The sequence below is a fragment of the Anolis sagrei genome, chromosome 6 (genome assembly GCF_037176765.1).
Source record: "Anolis sagrei isolate rAnoSag1 chromosome 6, rAnoSag1.mat, whole genome shotgun sequence".
NCBI lineage: Eukaryota > Metazoa > Chordata > Lepidosauria > Squamata > Dactyloidae > Anolis > Anolis sagrei.
Window position 1 is genome coordinate 41,559,667 of NC_090026.1, and position 22,555 is coordinate 41,582,221.

Consider the following 22,555-nt stretch of genomic DNA (forward strand, 5'->3'; position numbering starts at 1 on the left):
TTCTACAATCTAAAATGTTTTGGAGATAACCATGCCCACCATCCTGGGATAACCCTGCCCACCACCCCTCTGTTTTGATTCTAAAATAGCACCGATTGTTAGATGCACATCAATTTCAGTAACAGCAACAGAGAAAAAAGCTTTATTCATATATACAAACAAATTTATGTATATAAAGATGCACCCAATTGTAGAGATGTTTACAAGGAGGAATAGTGTGACTAGGCAGTTCCAAAAATATGGCCCAATGTTACCTAAGTTCTGCACTTTAACATGGCCCTCCGCTCTACAATCCTGACATTTTAATGCCCATGAACATTATCCTCCCAGCCCTGTCTTTCTGAATTTTGCACTTTCCCTTAGCTCTATCTAGGAATTTGCACAAACCCAGAGCCCTCTGAACTCAGCACTTTTATCGTTCTGTATGGTACTGTTTTTATGTTACGTTTTATTGTCATATGTTTTGATTTGGTTTTATTTTGATGGCATCTTATTGTGTTATGTTTTTAACTTTGTGCTCTCTGGGCTCGTCCCTTGTAAGCCGCCCCATTCCCTTAGGGGAGATGGAGGCGGGGTATAAAAATAAAATTATTATTGTTGTTGTTGTTGTTATTATCTCAGAATAAAAGAAATAGGGTAATTTTAAAGTAGTCAGGATATTGAAAAAAGAAGTATGTCATACATGCAGGACTTGTATGGTGTTTTCATGTTTACAACATGGTTGTGTGTGTGTGTGTGTTTTTTTTTTGTCGTGTCAGGAGCGACTTGAGAAACTGTAAGTCGTTTCTGGTGTGAGAAACATGGTAAAACAAGCATATGACCATCCACAATCTAGCTATCTATCCATCCCATTTAATTGAGACTGGATGGTTCTACTTCAGAAGAAAATTAGCCATAATTTGCAGTGGCTATTTGAGATAGATGGTCATGATGGCTACCATCATCAGGAGATATAATTTCTATCAGAACAAGGAATATTGCAAATGGTAAGGGCTGAATGAGGCATGTAACCTAAGGTCTTTTGCAAAGAAAATAAATGATTTTATTACTACTAATTTTCATTCCAAGAGAGAAATGTGACTGAAAAGGAGGCTATATAGTGCAAAGAAGATCTGAGAGCAAGGCCATATATACGTATCTGCACTACAATATAACCCTATACCGGTTTTGCTCAGAACTAAGCTGCACTGAGGAAAGTCTGGAAAAAGTTACTTTTCTGAACTGCAATTTACCCAACCCATGACTGTGGGAGTTGAACCCAATATATATATATTTCAAGCTTGGAAATAAATGAGATTTTCCCAGATAAATGTGTACAGCTTGGTCATGCAGATTTCATGATGAATTCAGTCGTCTTCTTGCTTAGTTAGAAGAGAGAGCACATAAAGAACCACAAACAAGGGCACTAAAGCTGCAGGCTCTCCTGTTCCAGTAAGATGAGCTTCGGTTTTCTGAACGGTCACTCCACTCATTTCAATCATTGCTCCCATTATAAGCATCTCTTCTTCAGATAAGAGCTGGACATCTACAGTAAATTTCTTTTCATCGTTGCTTAGAATATTGCCTAATATGATATCAATCTTTGGAAACATAAAAGAAGCAAAATCAAACCACACAAGTCAAATTTTTCATTGTAAATAAAAAATCATTGTTGCTCTTTGGAAAAACTATAGCGTATGGCCATGTATCACAATTTGATTATGGAACTCTTTTGCCATAGTTAGCTCTGCCAGTGCTGAGAAGCTAGCAGGCAAATTACATTTTACATTTTAGAAAGGCAGAGGTATATAGAAGGCTCATATGAACTCATGCCCTTTTGCACCACACAGTTATAGTGCCATTGATCCATTCCATGGATGCATCATATGGAATCCTGTGGTTTTTTTGTTTGTTTGTTGCTGCTGCAATAAAACTTAAAACTGTCTGCAAATCCTAGGATTCCACAGAATTCACATTTATTTCAGTTTTGTAAAAGGAGAATCTACTATCTATTAAGTCTGAGTGTCAGCTGCATTAAAATCACTTCTGACCAAAAGGTCATGAGTTCGGAGCCAGCCCAGGTCAGAGTGAGCTTCCGACCAATTGTGTAGCTTGTTGCCGACCTTTGCACCCCGAAAGACAGTTGCATCTGTCAAGTAGGAAAATTAGGTACCACCTATGTGTGGGGAGGCTAATTTAACTAATTTACGAGGCCATAAAAAAGACGCCAGCAAAGCACTCCAGCAAAAGCATGCGGGGAATGTGGAAGTACTTTATCAGTGTCGCAGATGGACGATGAAAGCGAAAGCTCCCCTGGCGGCCAGAAAAGTTAAATAGCCTCTGACTGTCTGTCTATATCTGTTGTGTGTCTTTGGCATTGAATGTTTGCCATATATGTGTACATTGGAATCCATCCTGAGTCCCCTGCGGGGTTAGAAGGGCAGAATATAAATACTGTAAATAAATAAATAAATAAATATTAACATGTCTGGCAAAACATGTAGGGAATGTGTGATTAGAGTTCTCACCAGTTCCAGCTGCTTGGGCACAATCTTTTTTTCTAGAGATTCTTCCAAGAGCATCAATTGTTCTTCTTGCAGTTCTGAGAAAGAGAGCAAAACAATCAATGGAAGGAAAGGGTTCCATACTAGCGCAACATGGCTGAAGCAGGGAGATGGCAAGATTATTTTGATCAGCAGTACGATAAGAAAGAGCCATAGTTTGCTCTAGCATGCTGGGACATGCAAATGAAGAGAAACCTCTTTTTCACTGAGTGGTTGTCCTCTCACAGTAGTAACTGGGCAAATCTGTGAGAAACTCTAAGAGAATATGCCATGAGAGAGCTGTGGGAAATTTCAAGCAGCTTGAGATTTTAAATGCAGCAGTTATCTGCAAGAGCAACATCTGTACAACTGAATCAGAAGAGACTCATGGGCTGAAAGGTCTTTTAGTGACATACATTCGAATGGTCACTGTATTTTGGAAGTTGTGATCCTTACCATCCAAGGCTTCTAGAAAATAAACAACTGCCTTTGCAAGTTCAGGGATGATGACTCCACTGCGATCTTGTAAATTCTCCACCAGATCTTGCAATTCTGGCTCGTCTGCCTTCAGCTTGCATTGGCCAGAGGTTTCAAGTGACTCCTCCAGCTAATAGCATAAAGAAAAAGGTAATGTCAATGCCAACCAGTTACATGGACCTAAATGCAAGGATTTAGGGGCACACAAATGAAAGCAAGGGTTGCTATGTGATGAAATCTGAATCAAGAGCATGAAGGAGTGTTGAGTAATTTTGAGGATGAATTTGGTTTGGTTCTGTCCTTTAAATCAGTTCATGTGAGAGAACTGATGTAAACATAAAATAGATAGCCACTGGCTAGTTTTAATTTTCCTGCCAAAAAGATTATAAATCAGATAATCTCCTAAACTTTCCTGCCGATAAGATTCCTTTGAAGGATGTGTGAAGGGGCTTCCATGGAATAATATTCTGTAAAAGAGCAACAGTGACTGCTGTGGTGCAATGAAGAAAATTTGCACATATTTCATCCTCCATTGCAAGAACAAAAGAGTTGCAAATGTTTTCATCCCACTGCTCTTATTCTTTTTCATGGCATACTTGCAATGGTTCTTAACACTTGCATTTTAATAGAATTATAACGTTAGCCCTGAGTCCCAGGATTGGGCGAAAGGCAGCAATTTAGAAAAGACTGTAATAATAATAATAATAATAATAATAATAATAATAATGTAATACTCTTTTTTTTTTGCACATTTTCTATTATTCTTTATATTTGGAGATTTTAATTTTTCACCAAAGTTACTTTGGATTTTGCAAGGAAAAAATCAATTAACTTAATGCAAAGAACACTGTATTTGTGCATTTTGTGTTAAAGTGCATTGGTTTCTAAATGAAAATGTTTTAGGTCAAAATGTTTTTTTTTTTAAGCAGGGTGGGGGTTGCAAGTTAACTTTTTGTCCTGAAATACAAAACAATGTAATGAATTTCTTTTGGCAGGGTGACTTTCTCACTCTTTCTCTCAAAGGAGAAAGGAATTTGTAAATAACTTTTACACATTTTCCAGTCAATGGGTGACGGCAGTCCCCGAGTTACAAGCACACTCAAGCAAGAACAAGGTTGTAACAAACGGACGTGAGAGAAATCTACTCCCAGGAAGGGAAATGCACTCTTGGAAGAGTCATCAAGGGGGAAAGGTCTCTCCATTGAAGCTTCATCACCAATCCTTGTTTCCAAGACAAGCCACATTTTTCAAAATCCAGTTATCCCAGGGACAGAAAGTGAAGCAAGATCTTCTGAACAGGGGCACAAACAACAAAACAAACACCACAGGGGTGACAATGTTAACCTGGGTTTTTTTTCCCCAAAGCTAAAGAAGATATATTTTTGGTTGGAACTACACTTGACAATGGGAAGCGGAGATTAATCTTGAATGCCTCCAAATATGACACTGGGTTGGAAAGACACTAATGGGAGAGATCCACAAAGACAATATGGCCAAGGATTTGTGAAGGGAGGGACAATGAGCTGGAAACAAATGATGAGGAAACCCTTACCCCCAAAGGAAGAGCCTAACGCACAACGAGAATATCTTTACCTGGAACACTAGCTCTTGTAGAAGGTCCTTGTTCCTCATTACAGCCACAAAGCCAGTTAGAAATACACCTCGCAGATTTGCAGATAGGAATGAGAACTGTACACAGTTCTCTTCAACTTCCTGATGTATACTTTCCACACTGTACATTACAGGTACTAATAAAGAGAATTGAGAGCTCAGGATCAGATGTAAGGAAAAATGTATCACAGAGCTAGATATTTGGGATTAGTGGTAATACTTCATGTTTTTGAAAATATTACTTTTATGTCACCATACAAACCCAGCATAAAATGTTCTCAGCACAGAGCACAAGCACAAGCAGGTGTCACACCGGTAAAATTAAACTCCAGATCTTTGTAAACAGTCAGAATCTTTAAAATCCAAAACCTCATCAGGAGTGAAGGTTTGACTTATTTGTTGTATCGAAATAGATTAATATTTGATTTAGAAGGCCTTTAAGATAGGAGTCTCCAACAGGGCATCTTCAGAGGCTACTGTGCCTAAAGATACCTCCCTCGGTATCCTGTCTCTGAGTGACAACATTCACCTTGACAGACATGGACAAGTCAATTCCCAGGACACAAATTCCTAATATGTTCACAGTTCATCTTTTTAAGTGATAAAAATATGTATAGTGTGGCTTTTCTTACCCATGAGGGTTTTTTTAAAATCCCACACTGCAAAAAGATTGTGTTATTTTAGAACCCCATATTTCTTGAAACATTATTGAAATGTGTAAATAAGCTAGACAATGAACTTAGTTGAAACAGTGGTCTTCAACTGATTTACTTCAGAGCTTGCATTAAACCCCAACTTTTGAAACATGAACAACTTACTTTCGTAAATGCATGTCCTTAGAGTTTCTTCTCCTATGGAAAAAAACAAGCATAATAAAGAAAACAGAGTCAGGTATATTATTCATGTGATCTGCATTAGGACAGTGTGAATAGATCCAACTGAATTTTAGTGGAGCTCAAAGACCTTCTAACACAGTTATGTTGCAATGATGGTTTTAGTTTGTCTCAAACTGGCGTTGTGCACTTTCGGAATTCAACAAATTGTCCAAAGCATCCAATGACACCCTCCTGAATTGCTTAGTATGTGGCACAATAGTTTATTGCTACTTTCTTTTAAAAACCATCTCATCTTAATCTTAAATGGAGGCTGTATTATATTGTCATCTTCAAGGTATATTTCCTTCCCCAGCAAAAGAATGGCTTTGCACATGCAGTAGTATCATAGGTATTGGGGGTCACCTCCCCAACTGAACACGTGAGGAGAAAACCTCCCTCAACATACTAATGCATTCTCGCCCTCCCATCACTCACTTTGAGGGAAATACCTATCAATTTTGCTGTTCTAGACCATAGTCCTTGTAACTAGAGAGAAGAAAAGAGCGGTGAGTTTGCGTTGCCATGAAGATAGGGTTTGTGGTGGAGGGACAGGGGGAAAAGGGGTAGACCCTTGCTTCTTCTCACCACTGTAGCAACTGGCTCCTGTGGAGCCACCATATTGCCAGCCTGGCAGAGTCCCATCCCACAGAATACACCAAGCACAACCAAGCAGGAAGCACTGCCCTTCAAGATAATCTGCAGCAAGGTCTTACACATAAATTGGGGCCCCTTGTTGCCTCTGCTCCCTCCCCACTGGGCATGTGAGTTTGCTTAGCTCACACGTGTCTGGAGGGGTTTCATTCACACATTCTGGCTGGACAAAAGGCAGGGAGAGTCATCTGGGTCACCTTCTAATCACCTATGAGTGGGTTCATAGGTCAATTCGGTTCCGCAGAAAGGAATCTGGCTGTTCTATCGTTATCCATGTTGTGGTGATAGCTAAGTGGTTCCTTTATCACACTGTACTGCTCTAGTGCTGTATTCTATTTTAATTGCCATGATAGCATCCTGGGCTTCATAGTTTAGTGAGGCCTAAGAACTCCCTGAATAAGAGTGCACAGCTCCTCCTCTCCATAAATTGCAAATCCTAGAATTTCATTGTAGTAGAAATGGAATATTGTGCTATTAACAGCATAGTGGGATAAGGATATCAAATAGCTATGGATCTTGACTAGGAAGAGTGAGTGAGAAACCTCAACTAGTTTGGAATACAGCAGCCAAACTAGTGATGAAAGCTAGCCCAAGTCATCATATTATTTTTATGTGATAAGACTCAAATTAGCTACCAATATGTTTCCAGATATAATTTCAAAGGGTGGATTATTGCCTAGGTCCAGATCTAAGTAACTTTAAGATGCCACACATAGTCTCCTGTGGAGATTGACCAGGAACCTTCTCATTTTATTAAATTCTTTTGAATTTTGAAATGCTTTTTGGTTTGGGCAAATATTTATAATGCTGGTTGAAGGCATCCGGTGAAAAAGCGACATTTGCCTTTCTGATATGTTTTTGCAAGAATGCTGGCACGATGAAACCACTTCTATTAATGAATGAATAATATTGAGAAATAAAATATTAAATAATAATAATAATAAACTTTTATTTGTATACCGCTCTATCTCCCCAAGGGGACTCAGGGCGGTTTCCAGCATATCTCGAACAGAGCAATTACAGACATAAAAATATACAAGTAATCATTATAAACAAAAAACATCATACTATAAAACAGTCCTACATATTTAAAATTAAAAACCAGTTCAGTGCTAATTCCATCTGGAAAGTTTAGTTTCCTCTTTCCAAGATTTGAGAGTGGGCCTCGATAACCATGGGAGGGCTGGGCTAATATAACGAGGTGAACTAGGGTTAGGGGAGTGGATAAAGTGCAAGTATGATCCTGCATGATGGTCAGGACGGGATCTGGAGCTATTTATTTCCAAGGCCTGGGGCACAGATATGAGAGGGCTGGGCCAATGGGAAATATAGGGCTGGGGAAGTGGGTAAAGTGCAGAACAGCATCTTAACTAATGTTCAGAGTAGTGCCTGGGACTATTTTTTTCCAGGACCTCCTGAATAGCTATAATTGAGCTAGGCCAGGTCAAGGGCAACGAGGCAGCAGAGGGCCAGGGAAGTGGGTAGAGTGCAGAGCAGGGACCCAACTGTTGGCCAGGATAGGACCTGGGGCTAATCATTATCAAAAGCCTGCTGGAACCACCAGGTCTTCAGGTGCTTTCAGAAGGAGGCTAGTGACGGAGCTTGTCTTGGCTCTCTGGGGAGGGCGCTCCAAAGGCAGGGGGCCCCCACCAAGAAAGCCCTCTCCCTCGTCCCCACCAACTGTACTTGAGACGGTGGCGGGAGCGAGAGAAGGGCCTCTCTGGAAGATCTATGAGTCTGTGCCAATTCATAGGGGAAGATGCGATCGCGGAGATAGGCTGGGGTCGAACTGTTTAGTGCAGGCATCCTCAAACTGCGCCCCCCCCCCCCCCCCCAGCTGTTTGGGGCTTCAACTCCCCAAATGACAAATTAATAAGCTCATTAGGGCTTCTGAGAGTTAGAGGCCCAAAAAGCTGGAGGGCCGCAGTTTGAGGACGCCTGGTTTAGGGCTTTACGGGTCATAGCCTGCACCTTGAAATGGGCCCGGCAGCTTATCAGCAGCCAGTGGAGCTGCTTTAATAAGGGCGTTGTATGCTCCCTATAATTGGCTCCAGTTAGAAGCCTAGCTGCCAACCTTTGTACCAGTTGGAGTTTCCGGACCATCTTCAAGGGCAGCCCCACGTAGAGCACGTTGCCACAATCCAATGTGGATGTAGCCAAGGCATGGACCACCATGGCCAAGTCAGACCTCATGAGGTACAGTCACAGCTGCTGTACAAGCTTTAACTGTGCAAAAGCCCTCCCAGCCACCGCCGACACCTGAGCTTCAGGCGTCAACGCTGATCCCGACTGATCCCACGACTGACCAAGACCTCTGCCTTGTCTGGATTTAGCTTCAATTTGTTAGCCCTCATCTAGTCCATCACAGCCATCAGACACTGGTTTAGTGTTCGGGAGGCTTCCATGGAGTTCAGTGGAAAGGAGTAGTAGAGTTGGGTGTCATTTGCGTACAGATGGCACCGAACTCCAAAACTCCGGATGACCTCGTCCAGCGATTTCATGTAGATGTTGAAAAGCATGGGGGATAAAATGGAACCTTGTGGGACCCCACAGGTCAATGGCCAGGGGTCCGAGCAAGTGTCCCCCAGCTTCAACAACTGGGAGCGACCCTCCAGGAAGGAGTGGAGCCACTGCAAAGCAATGCCTCCAAGACCCATTCCGGAGTGCCGCCCCAGAAGGATACCATGGTTGATGTTATTGAAAGCTGCTGAGATGTCCAGGAGAACAAACAGGGACACACTCCCCCTGTCTAGCTCCCTTCGGAAGTCACCCACCAAGGCGACCAAAGCCATCTCCGTACCATGGCCAGGCCTAAAACCAGACTGTGATGGATCAAGATAATCAATGTCATCCAAGAATCCCTGGAGTTGGGAGGCCATGACCCATTCCAGAACCTTGTCCAAAAAGGGGAGATTAGAAATTGGCCTGTAGTTGTTCAATACCGAGGAATCTAGGGATGCATTCTTAAGGATAGGTCTCACTATTGCTCCTTTTAGGCTCAAAGGAATATGTCCCTGTTCCAATGAGGCATAAACCACTCAGCTAATCCCCCACTGGCAAGTTTGATAAACGAGGAAGGGCAAGGATCTAGAGTACAAGTTGTCACTCTCACCGCTCCAAGGACCTTGTCCACATTATCAGGCTGAACAAATTGAAATGAATCCATCAAAGCTGGACAGACAGGTGCCTCAGTTACATCCCTTGGTACTGCGCTAAGACTGGTGTTTAAGTTGGAACGTATCTCCATGTTAGACCACCGCAAGCCCTCCTCCTCGCCCCCAGGTCTGATGCACCCCAAAATCCGGTGGACGGAGCATGGTGAGGCTAACACCCCCCCCCCCCCGAGATCATCCAGCCAGGTCTCAGTAATGCAAGCGAGGCCCACTTGCTCAACCAGGATCAAGTCCTGAATAGCAACTGTTTTACCATTTACAGACCTAGCATTTAACAGCAGAACCTTAAGTCTGGGAGGCCTGTCATGATGGCACTCCTGCCTATCTCGCCTCAGGGTCGCAAATGTTCTGTTGCGCTTCTCCCTGGGATGGCATATTCGATCACATCTATGCCTCCCCAGCACGACCTCAATGGTGGACCCCCCGCTTGCGGGATACCCCATCCCCAGGGGAGTCATTGTTTAGACTTAATGGGGCTAGAAGTCAGCTATCAATATTAAACAAATTTGCTAAACTTTGCTTACCTGGCTCATTGTAAACCCAAGTTCCTAGTTTATCATCTGAATAATAGGAAATACCTGAGGAAAACCAAAACAATGTTCGTAGCTGTAATGGATAATATGAGATCTGAAGATTAACATTTGATTACAAATATTGCCAATAGCCTTTTAAATCTGAAATTGATACGAGGGCAGAGTATAATCCAAAAACAGGTTTTGATCTATTAAGCTGTTGTCTGGGACCAGAACCAAGTAGAATTCAAATGGATTAACCTCTGAGTTGACAGCATGAATAGCTATTTAAGTATGATCAAGCATTTAACTACATTGTTTTTATTGCTTTTTTGGTACAGAACAATGGATGTCAATGGCTCTACCAGCCAGTTTTGAAATAAATTCCAAGGCATGAGGTGAAAAATGAGCAACACTGTTAGGGAGTAAGGGATTTCTCAGATTAGAAAGTAAACGTTTGCTTGAGAAAGGGTATGTGAACTGGTCCTCCACATTCTCATTCCTACCAAAGAAAAGAGAGGACGGAAGATTCTGCTTCTGTTAAGGATTGGATTGTAAACATCCATTACCTACTGATTCCTTTCCTACTTTTAGTTTCTTGGCTCTGAATGCCAGGGTGCAAGATTTTGGGATATGAAACTCCTTCCTAATATTTCTGGTACCCTAAAAGAGAAAGAGAAAACAAAAAACCCTGGATCAGCTACAAGGAAAATGGCATCAATGTGAAAGGAGGCACTTCTTTTACTCCCTTGACATTTGTGAATGGATGAAAGCAATTCAGATCCAACCTTCAGCCCCATCTTGACACAAGCTGTATTAAAGATATCTCCTCCCATTTGGCTGCATTCCTTGAATGGTGCATCTTCCACAGCCTCTACTGCCTCAGTCACAATGTACAGGTCCTTTTTATACTTCTTTGATTGTTTAATGAACTCATGATCCATGTCGATTTTTCTGAAGCAGAAAAAACAGACATCCATTATCCAAAATATAAGTAACGACGCAGATTACATAGCACAAGGGATATATAAAAGCTAAAGGCACGAGTGCCACCATTTGCCAGGTGTTATTGAATGGAGTTAGTGACCATCAAGGATTTCGATTCTAGTATCAAAGTATTAAAAAAAACCCATACTATTTTACTATAGATTTTTCGAACTTATATTTCCATCAGTACGAGATATCATGCGCTACTGAGTTTGAACCAGGTGCATAAGATCAATATACTTACACCTTTTTTACAGAATTGATGATTGTGGAACATAACTGTATCGTTTTCACTTTCACAGACCTCACACAGGATATAGTCACATTGGCTTCGATAGAGGCTATATCACGTGCAGAAATTTGTCCTCCCACTGTTCCCTCAACCTCTTCCTTAATGGTAAAGTTGTCTCCATCTTTGACATCTGGAAATTAAAAATGGATAAAATATGTAATTGAAAGAAGCATTAGAAAAAAGGAAGATAGCTGGAGGATCAAAACATCATTTTCTAATAAGGTATAGGAAAATGGCTGGCTCTACCAAATCAATGAACAGCCTCACACCAGGGATTTGTGGAGATGATGGGGACAGAAGCCAAGACTGAACATGGCTGGGAGAGACATGAGAAAGGACCCTTTTGGTAGTTGCCTTTGGGCTCTATGTGTTTTATGAGCCTATTAGACCTCTAAGATCTGTTGGAGAGGCCTTTCATCAACTTCTCAGGAGAGGGCCTCTTGGTGGCTGCTCTCAGACTTTGAGACTACCCCCCCCCCCCTTAGAGAGACCAGGATGGCCCCGTCTTTCCTCTCCTTCAGTTAGTACATTACAACATTTTGATGTATGAAGGCTTTTTAAAAATTTAATGCTGTTCTTGTACTTATACAATATTATAAGCCACATTGAGTCAAAGTTTGGGGGAAACGGAAGAGTACTTGAGTTAAGAAACTGGTCTCTACCATTGTATAAATAGCATCAATGATGTTGGATGCCTTGCAAGGTAAGAAATGACTTTCATTTGGATAACACAGAGAATAATGGTTTCCTTGTTTTGCCGAGACTCAATAAAACAGAAATGATGATCTTCATGCGTGGCAATAATTATGAACGTTGTGAGCTTTCCTACTGTCGTTTAGGTTCCCATGTTGAGTGTAAGAAAATGTTCAGTGCAAAGCAGATCTCAGGGCCAAGCTTCTCTCTTATTCATTTATTTAAAAAGGTATTATTGAGCAGACCGTATTGTATTGTGAAAACAATTAAGACATTCCTGCCTATATTAGCTTCCTTTTAGATTCCAATCCCTACCCAGTGATTAAATGAGAAGACATATGAAGTCAGGGATGTCTTGGATTAGCCACATGTCGCATGTGTGTTCTGCAGTTAAATGCATTGTGAAATCATTTTTAAGAATACCTTCTTCTTTTGTAAATAAATCAGTGAGTAAAACCCGAGCGTGAACAGAATGTTGAACTAGAAAGCTCTTTGGCCTGATTCAGCACGATCCTTAGGTTGTCGAAGGCTTTCATGGCTGGAATCACTGGGTGGTTGTAGGTTTTTTTTGGGCTATATGGCCATGTTCTAGAGGCATTATCTCCTGACATTTCACCTGCATCTATGGCAAGCATCCTCACTACCTCTGAGGATGCTTGCCATAGATGCAGGCGAAACATCAGGAGAGAATGCCTCTAAAACATGGCTATATAGCCCAAAGAAACCCACAACCCAATCCTTAGGTTCTTATCACTGAATCTTAGATGTTACCTAATTTTACAGTGTGACCGTCAGAATGAATGACATCTGTTAGTTTGTATTCAGTTTTATGAAATGACTCAGTCTTCCACCACCAAGTGTCAGTGTTTTTGTAAAGCAGGCAAAAAGGCCGATACTTGTCATGGTCTGTACTGCTGAATACTGGGATCCAATCTCCTTCTGGGCCCAGTTCGTTTGCCAAAGCTTTGGTTGCCTTATGGAATGACATTTCAGGAAGATAATTTTGACCTAAAAGAGAGAAACAATAAAAAGAACAAATTTATGAACTACACTGCATTGTGCAATTAGCAGAGGAAAGGCATCTGGGATGGAATGCCTGAGCCTTTGGGAAAAACTATAGTGTCTGGCTTTACTCGGGGGGCAATATGTATACCTTCTGTTACGATTGAGACCCTTAACACACAGAGGCACTCTAGTCAAGGTGGAAAGACAACCAAATGAGTTTACTGAAAACAAGATGAATAAAGGGTTAACTCCACGTGGGATTATTATAAGGTAACTTAAAACAATATATTACAAAAGGAGATTTTGCTGGTTGCAGTCACCTATCTGGAGTCTTCTGCCTCTGGTGCAAAGCGATGGTTTACAAGCTGTTGCTTATAAGCTGTCTCAATCTTCTTTCTTGTGAAGCTTAGGCTGGTCAAAAGCTTCTGTTTTCTCTGGGACTGAATACTGTTGAATGCAGGTGCCAAGGATGCCTGTTTCGGATTGCTTGGGCCTAGGATTGCCAGACAATGCCCCAAGCCTCTAGTGACTGTAACTCTGCTGCAAAAAAAAGAAGTCCAGCAAAAGAGCTCCATATGGGCAAATTGAATAGACCAACTAAGGTTGATCTTTGGGGGGATTTTATGCTCCACCCAAAAACTAATACCAAGGAACTTATCTACACTGTTGGGAAAGCCTAGAAACAGGGGAAACTAAAGCAGAGGAGAGGAAAAGGCAGAGCCAAGACTGCACAACATCCTTTTTGGAAATGGCAATGCCTTCATCTCTTCAAATGAATGTAAAGAAAGCATGTTGTCCTTTCTGCTTCCCATGGTATAATTATGCAGTTAATACAATTAACCTCTGAATGTGGACAACAACTCTTCCAGAAAGTTGACACAGCTTGACGCTTATGACCGTTTCATTAAATAATGGTTTGATGATCTCTATTATAACATGCGTTAATACTAGCTCTGTTGCTGTTATGTGCCTTCAAGTCAGCTCTTACTTAGAGCCGTCGCAAACTAGGTTCCTGCGGGAGAAAACCTTGCTAGCACGTCCCTGACGTCATGAGCCTGCGCCTCTCTCCCCGCCCCTTTCTCCGCCCCTTTCTCTTTGCCAGCGTGGTTTTTCCTTTGCTAGGTCAGCATTGCCCGCATTTTCTCTCAGTTGAATTCTGCCAACTGAGAGGAACCTAGTTTGCGACGGCTCTTATATCAAAACCTAAGTTCTGAAATTGAATTAGGGGAACTTTCAAGCACATCTGTTGAATTTATGTTTTCATAGTCTTGTTCCATGCTGGAATAGATATTATATCTTCAAAACAACCCGGCCCCAGTGAGTTCATGATGACCACTAAATTCTACCATCGAGTCTGTGAACCAGCAGTTTCCTGAATCAGTCTTCAAGCACTGGAGAAGGTCAGGCTTTTGTCCCACCCCTCCCCGACAGCTCCTTCCTTGCTTCTGGCATTCCAAAACATGGAGTCCCCAGTGGCGCAGTGGGTTAAACCCCTGTGCCAGCAGGACTGAAGACCGACAGGTTGCAGGTTCAAATCCAGGGAGACACGGAGGAGCTCCCTCTATCAGCTCCAGCTCCTCATGCGGGGACATGAGAGAAGCCTCCCACAAGGATGATAAAAACATCAAATCATCCGGGCGTTCCCTGGGCAACGTCTTTGCAGACAGCCAATTCTCTCACACCAGGAGTGACTTGTAGTTTCTCAAGTCGCTCCTGACATGACAAACCCCCCCCCCCCCCCACCACAAAAACCCTCTAAAACATGCAAAGAATATACAGGAGTCCCCCCACATTTAGGGTTTTGACTTCTGCAGATCTGATTTCATGGATTTGATGAAAATGTTCTCTCTAGGAATCTTTAAGTTCTCCAGTGTGACTCCGTGTTCAACTTCCTCCAGTCTTGTTGGAAGAATTTCCGGAGAGAATACCTCTTTAAAAATATATAACTTCTCCAATGTGAATTTATATTCAGTTTCCATAGAACAGTGACAGAAGACCTAGAAGTCCTAATAGAACAGAGATGGGGAAAATGTACTATATGTTTTATTCCATTTTAATTCTATGTATATATTTGGTAAAAACAGCTTTTAAAGGTTTACAACTTCTTAACAAGTTATTTTTCTATTTTATAATTAAGGTAAATATTATAGGCTCAGCATCCCTTACCCAGAATTCTGAATAAGAAAAAAACCTCAAAATTGCCCAGTTGGATAACTGAAGGAGTGACATCTTTGCTTTTCGATAGTTTATGGTATGCAAACCTTGTTTCATGCACAAAGTTATTACAAATAAATGTATTACCCGCCTCTCCTTTTGGCTTGAGGTTAAAACAGAGCGATAAAACACAACACTTTTAAAATACTTATAAGAATATACACATCAATAAAATGTATTCTAGTACAAGTATTCCAAAATCTTGAAAAATCCAAAATCTCAAACACTTTTTGTCTCAATCTTTTTGGATAATGAGAGTCAACTTTACCTGTCTTAATAACCCTGTTCACATTCTGTTTTGTCTTTCTTTTCTTTCTTTTAAAAATTAAATATATATTTTAATTAAAGTTCCACAACATTTACAACCGCTACATATTGTACTTACATACTGTACCACAGAACAGCAACAAATCACATCCTAAAATCTTGCCTTTTCCTATTCCCCCTCTCTCCCGGCTGCATCACAGGTGTTTGCAAACTACTTACTTGATCCTCTTACGAATAAATTATCCTTAACTTTAGGATCCAGTTTTATTAATAATCATCATATTTTCCTCTAGTCATTTATCCAAAACCTCACTTGATCTGAGGATCATCCAAATTATTGTCAAGGCTTTCATGGCCGGAATCACTGGGCTATTGTATGTTTTTCTGCTATATGGCCATGTTCTAGATGCTTCTAGAACATGGCATACAACCCGTAAAACCTACAAAAACCCAATCCTTCAAATTGCTATTACTTTGGCACTGACAAATGGTTCCCATGGGAGCACCTACAGTACGCTATAGAATTAATGCAGTTTGATGCCACTTTTGCTGCTGTAGCTCAATGCCATGGAATCCTGGGAACTATAGTTTCACAAGATCTCTACCCTTCTTTGCCATGGAGTGCTAGTGTCACCCAAAACTACAAATCCCAGGACTTCATGGCAGTGAAAGTGGTATTGAACTGCATCAATTCCACAATGTGGATGCAAGCCGCATAACCCTGAATAAATTCTTTTTCATTTCCCCTCAAATTTTTCAGACAAAGTTATGGCTCGTGTTCTGCGTTACCAGAGGCGGCCCTAGGTAATTTTCAACGGTAAGCAAACAGTATTCCCCCCCCCCCCCAACCAATCACTGATATATATTTTCTGTTCATTGTGGGAGTTATGTGTGCCATATTTGGTTCAATTCCATCATTGGCAGAATTCAGAATGCTCTTTGATTGTAGGTGAACTATACATCCCAGTAACTACAACTCGCATATGTCAAGGTCTATTTTCCCCCAAGAGCGCCTCAAGAGCGCCCCTGGGCAAAATCAACTATACTGCAAATGCTTACTTTGCGTAATAGGTTGAGCCAATCGTGTATCAATAAATTCTTATCATTTTTCTCCAAAGTTTGACTTGCTCCATCTTTGCAGCGTATACCATAAACACTACAAAGTCTTTATTTGGCAGATTTTAATAAGGAGGTCATGTCTTTTAGAAAAGGAGACCATGACCCTCTATAGTGGACTTTTTCTCCTATTATTTAGCATGTAGCAAAATTTTATTCTCTTATTAGAGCCTCTACTATTGTCTCCTCCCATCGTCAATGCATTCCCCCTTATTTGCTTTCTCATCTCCATTCAAGAACTGAGATTTACACAGAGAGAGGAACCTGCCAAACAGTTGCTCTGCATGACTTATAGTGCAATGGAGGCTTTTAAAACAGTCTTACCTCTGGTTCTTAAAGATCTGTCAAACTTGGGTCCTTGAGTGTGAGTGCCAGGGTCTGAAGCCTCTTTCCACATTTAAAATAACTACCAGGAAGAAAGGCAGCCCTCTGTGCTTCCTGTTGCAACAGAATGGGACTATCTGGCTGCCTCTGAATTCCTCTGAATGTAGTTTTGTTTTCAGCTGAAAACTCAACTCATCTCCGTTCCTGGAAAACAACTGACTTCTTAGGAACTCCTTGAACAACTCAGAATAATGCAGTTTGACAGCACTTTAGCTGCCATGCCTTAATACAAGCGGTCCCCAAGTTCTGTAGGTTTGTTCTTATCATAGAATCAAATCAAAGAGTTGGAAGAGACCTCATGGGCCATCCTGTCCAACCCCCTGCCAAGAAGCAGGAATATTGCATTCAAATCACCCCTGACAGATGGCCATCCAGCCTCTGTTTAAAAGCTTCCAAAGAAGGAGCCTCCACCACACTCCGGGGCAGAGAGTTCCACTGCTGAACGGCTCTCACAGTCAAGAAGTTCTTCCTAATGTTCAGATGGAATTTCCTCTCTTGTAGTTTGAAGCCATTGTTCCGCGTCCTAGTCTCCAAGGAAGCAGAAAACAAGCTTGCTCCCTCCTCCCTGTGGTTTCCTCTCACATATTTATACATGGCTATCATATCTCCTCTCAGCCTTCTCTTCTTCAGGCTAAACATGCCCAGCTCCTTAAGCCGCTCCTCATAGGGCTTGTTCTCCAGACGCTTGATCATTATAGTCGCCCTCCTCTGGACATATTATGTTGAATTTGTATATGCCATACTTCTCCAGGTAATGGGTAAATATTAACCAAGAATAAACAAATAAAAGAAGGAGGAAGGGAAACAACACACAGTTGGAAAATCTCCTCCTGTTGTTTAAATTCCATGTATTTCCTGTTAATGCTACCTTCCTGCTTTATAAGTTATTTTATATTTCTAGAGCAGTGGTTCTCAACCTCTGGGTCCCTACAAATCCCAGAAATCCCAGCCAGTTTATCAATTATTAGGATTTCTGGAAGTTGAAGGCCAAAACATCTGGGGACCCACAGGTTGAGAACCACTGTTCTAGAGGCTCTTTCTCAGTATTCGGTTGCACCACTGAGATTCCACTTTTTATGGGAACCTGGTATTTGTAGTTTGGTATGCCAAATGCTTCTCCCTAAGATTTAAAGCAGGAATGTGTCCAGAGATGGGCAACCAAAATGACTAAAAGTCTGGAAGCGAAGCTCAGGCTTAGGAAGCTCAGCATCTTTAGTTTAGAGAAGACAACATATAAGAGGGGACACGATAGCCGTATTGAAAATGAAATCATATCAGGGAAGGGGAAAGCTACTTTCTTGCTTCTCCAGAGAGTAGTACATGGAGCAGTGGGTTCAAATTGCAGGAAAAGAGAACCCATTTAAACATTGGTAAGAACATCTTGATGATAAGAGCTGTTCAATAGTGGAATACTCTGCCTCAAAGTTTGGGGGAGTCTCCTTCAATTGAAGCTTTTAAACAGAGGATGGATGGCCATCTGTCAGGAGTGCTTTGATAGTGTGTTCCTGCGTGGCAGAAGGGGGTTAAACTGGATGGTCCTTGTGGTCTTTTCTATGATTCTATGAAGGACAACATAAAGGAGATAATGAGAGGATGTTTAATTATCAGTTGTCCTCTGGTGACAACCTCCTGAAAAAAAAAGCTGTTTGTTTTTCCTTAAATGAGTAGGTGATCTGGACTGGCTTGGGAAACTTTAAGGACACAATCCATCTCTTCCAAGGTCTCATGCCTATACCTTGTGGGGGTGTCCTGAATAAAATAAGTTGACGTTGTCTCCAAAAATGTTAGAACAGGTTGTTGGTTCTTTATGATGTAGTTTACTCTATTTGTTGTCCATGACTAAAGCAAATAGTCTTGCTCTCTGCCCCAAAGAGTGCCCACCAATGGTTCCTCTTCACATTGCTAAGAAGTGATATGGGGGGTTTAGTCATGGGCCCAGTACTGTTCAATCTCTTTATTAATGACTTGAATGAAGATTTAGAGGGTGTGCTTATCAAGTTTGCAAATGACACCAAATGAGGAGTGATAGCTAATACTCCAGAGGACAGGATCAGAATTCAAAATGACCTCAACTGATTAGAGAGCTTAATGAGAGCCAAAACTAACAAAATGAATTTCAACAAGGAGAAATGTAAGATACACTTAGGAAGAAAGAAATAAAATGCAAAGATACAGAATGGGTGATGCCTGGCTCGATAAGAGTACCTGTGAAGAAGTATTTGTGGACAACAAGCTGAACATGAGCAAACAATGTGATGCTGCAGCTAAAAAAGCCAATGGGATTTTAGGCTACACCAGAAGGACTATAGTGTCTAGATCAGTGGTTCTCAACCTGTGGGTCCCCAGATGTTTTGGCCTTCAACTCCCAGAAATCCTAACAGCTGGTAATTTGGCTGGGATTTGTGGGAGTTGTAGGCCAAAACACCTGGGGACCCACAGGTTGAGAACCACTGGTCTAGATCAAGAGAAGCCACAGTGTCCCTCTATTCTGCTTTGGTTAGACCTCACCTAGAATACTGTGTCTAGTTGAAGAGAGATATTGACAAGCTGGAAGGTGTCCAGAGGAGGGCAACTAAAATGATCAAAGGTCTGGAGACCATGAATCCCTATTAGGAGTGTCTGAACACCTTATCTTATAGGCTAGATTCGACTGTAATTCGGTCACCCACGGAACCATCCGGCCCCTATCAGATGGCTCAGCGAATGCACAGGGGTGGAATTGGTGTGCCACCACCACCCTGGGAACACCAGAGGCTTCCTGTGTTGCCCGGGCTATGGGAAGAAGCTGTGCGCACTAGGGCTGGGCCGTTTCGTTCGTTTATTTCGTAATTTGTTATTAATTCGTATTTAAATTAGCTTACGATCCGATATTGAGTCATGCAGGAATAGTGTGAGGAGTAAATTAGATTCGAAACAATTTTTTCAATTTATTTCGTTATTGTTTCGTTATTATTTCGAAATTATTTTGTAATTTTTTCGTAATTATTTCGTAATTATTTTCGCATGTCTGGTGCAAGTTTTATAGTTGTTTGTTTTATCAACGATAAAAAATAAATTATCACACCAACAGTCAACAACAGAGGGAGAGGGAAGCTGCAGAAGTTCCCCCTGTCCCATTTAGAGGTTTTTTTTAGCATATTGCGCAGTTGCGTCCGCCATTAACGAATTGATTCGAAATTAACGAAATATCGTAAATAACGAAATTTTGAAATCTCAAAATTTCAGAAGTATTTAGAATTTGGAAACGCTAGTGCCCCTTGGAAACGAATCGAGTTTAGAAACAAATTTTTCCATGGTTACCCAGCCCTAGTGCGCACCATTGCCCTTCCGGTGGGCAATGCGTGTGATGGGAGGTGAGGAGTGTGGCACTGGATTCCCCATGCCTTGCGGCAAAGTGGAGTGCTGCCACCTCCTGCTGCCGGCCATCTGGTAAGGTTGTTAAAGAGCTGGATATGTTTAGCCTTCATAAGAGGTTGAGAGGAGACATGATAGCTATGTATAAATATGTGAAAGGATGCCGTAAGGAACTGGGAGTAGGCTTGTTTTCTGCTGCCCAAGAAACTAGGACTTGGGAGCAATGGGTTCAAATTACAGGAAAGGAGATTCTCCCTGAACATTAGGAAGAACTTGACTGTAAGAGCTGTTCAACAGTAAAACTCATTTCCCCAGTGTGTGGTGGAAGTTCCTTCCTTGGAGGCTTTTAAACAGAGGTCATCTGTTGGGGGTACTTTGAATGTGCTTTTCCTGCATGGCAGGGGTTTGGACTAGATGGTCCATGTAGTCTCTTTCAACTCTATGGTTCTGTGATTCTAGGCCGACCACCTGCCTTCTATCAAATGGCAAAGAATGGTAAAAACGGGGAATATGTTTTGTTAATGAGAAAAGCAGATGATCGTTAACCTAAAGTACTCAAGAAGACAAAAGGAAATTAAAGAGGAAAACTTGTTAGCCTTTTCAACAGTTCTTTCACAATCTGCCTCAGAAGAAAATGCATGAAGACAAGCTCCTCCCCATAGGCATCTTTAAAAAATGAGTTAAAATGGATAGTAAAGTTGACAGTTTTTATTTCATAAAAATAACATAAAAATAATGGATAGTTGTATACATGAGATACCAATAAAATTACATTAATTGAGGCATCAGTAAGATTAAATGTTTTTGAATATTTACATAAAACTTTGATTTAAGATAAGATTGTCCAATTCTAATTAAACTATTATTCTCACCTTCTTTAATGTAAATGTGCTTACGTATCCTTCCAATAATAATAAAAAGAGTAAAATAATAAATGTAATAAAAATAAGAGTAAAATAAAGTAAATGTAATAATATTAATAATAATAGAGTAAAATAATAAATGTAATAATAATAGATTAAGCTAATGGAAATGTAATGATAACTGTAATAATAGAGTAAAATAATAAATGTAATAATAATAATATTAATAAATAGAGTAAAATAAGAATTGAAATAAAAATAATACTAATAACAGAGTAAAATTATAAATAACCTTGACTCTAGTATAAGCCGAGGGGAGATTTTTCAGTCTAAAAAGGGGCTAAAAAAACAAGGCTTATACTCAGATATCCCAGTTCAAAGCAGATACTGTGGGATTTTCTTCATATTCTGGTTCTATGGCTGTGCGGAAGGGCCCTCAGTCTCTTTCCCAGCAAACTCTGCTTTCTCCCTGATGCTTCCCTCTTCTAACGGCGAGAAACCATTAATTAATAAAGAGGAATGGCAGCCTTGTTGGCTTTGCTTTGCTTGCTTGCACTAAAATAAAACTGACTTTGGGAGGCTTCCGATGTTTACAAAATTCACATGACAAAGTATTGGGTAAGTTTAGATTCTTAAGTTTTTGGCGTGGACCACACCCATGCACCAGCTATTGCGTCATAAGTACAAATTTTATCCGACTTATGACAACTAATGAAAAAATTGCACACCCCTACTAGACATACCACTGATTTTGCCCTTCAGGGTTTCCAAAGGATCCTGGGGAGGTCCCAGTGGATGCTGCACTGCCCTGGTTCTCTGCTGCTTACCATTGGCATTTTGGAAGACAGGGGGTGAAGCCAGTACAAATTGGTTGGGAGGGTGATAAGGTTGACATTTCATTGTTTCCCCTTTTGCAGAAGTGATTTCAACTATTGGGAGCTGATAGTGAAAAAATAAGGCCTCTAGACAAATTGTAAAAAAAGTCACAATATTTACCTCTTGCTGACTGGAAATGTATAGCTGTTTTGCAAGAACCTGCAGTTAATGATTTCTCCCAGCTAGGTTTTAAATAGGAAGCATAGTTGTACATTTGCAGTTTTGAAGGATTCATGGTTATGAATATTTTCCAACATTTGACAGATGAAAACTGGGACACCTGTGCCTCTGCAATATCAGAAGGCAGTCAAACTTATTCATGCTGTTAATGGTGCGAGGGTCTCTAAAAATCAGGAATGTAAAGACCCCAGATGGTTTTTATTATTCATTATCAAGTTGGGGGTTGTTGGGCTGGTGAAACATACCTGAAATCGCTTTTAACTGAGACCTGGGCCGGGGGGAGCACAGAGGACATGGGGAAGCGGGTGACATTCAATAGCTGCTTGAGGTTCTGGTTTTCTCTTGGTATTGATCCCCAATAGGGAATTGGGCCATTCAGAGGATAAACATTGATCACAGCTTTGAATGGTTGGGGAATCATGTTGGCAAACACAGCACTCCCTTTCCTAGGGCCTTTCCACACAGCCCTATATCCCAGAACATCAAGGCAGAAAATCCCACAT

The 22,555-nt window shown here is 41.1% G+C and overlaps 1 protein-coding gene across 1 annotated transcript; it reads right to left on the reverse strand.

Moving 5' to 3' along the window:
- Positions 1 to 1,346: 1,346 nt before the first annotated feature.
- LOC137097434 (gasdermin-A2-like) lies at positions 1,347 to 22,473 on the reverse strand. The gene is made up of 9 exons (XM_067470548.1): positions 22,298 to 22,473; positions 10,610 to 10,775; positions 10,391 to 10,484; positions 9,834 to 9,887; positions 5,429 to 5,461; positions 4,593 to 4,747; positions 2,979 to 3,129; positions 2,508 to 2,581; positions 1,347 to 1,580 (listed from the first exon to the last, which is right to left on the reverse strand). Exons 1-9 carry the CDS (start codon positions 22,471 to 22,473, stop codon positions 1,347 to 1,349), a joined length of 1,137 nt encoding a protein of 378 aa, XP_067326649.1.
- Positions 22,474 to 22,555: the final 82 nt, after the last annotated feature.

Bases quoted from the DNA above. Each gene is read 5' to 3' on its own strand.
- LOC137097434 (XM_067470548.1), bottom strand. From the start codon at position 22,473: ATGATTCCCCAACCATTCAAAGCTGTGATCAATGTTTATCCTCTGAAT. The intron at 10,776-22,297 runs GTATGTTTCACC...TTTCTGCTTCAG, and splicing joins TCAGTTAAAAGCGATTTCAG to AAAAATCGACATGGATCATG. The intron at 3,130-4,592 runs GTAAAGATATTC...TTATGCTATTAG, and splicing joins TACAAGAGCTAGTGTTCCAG to CTGGAGGAGTCACTTGAAAC.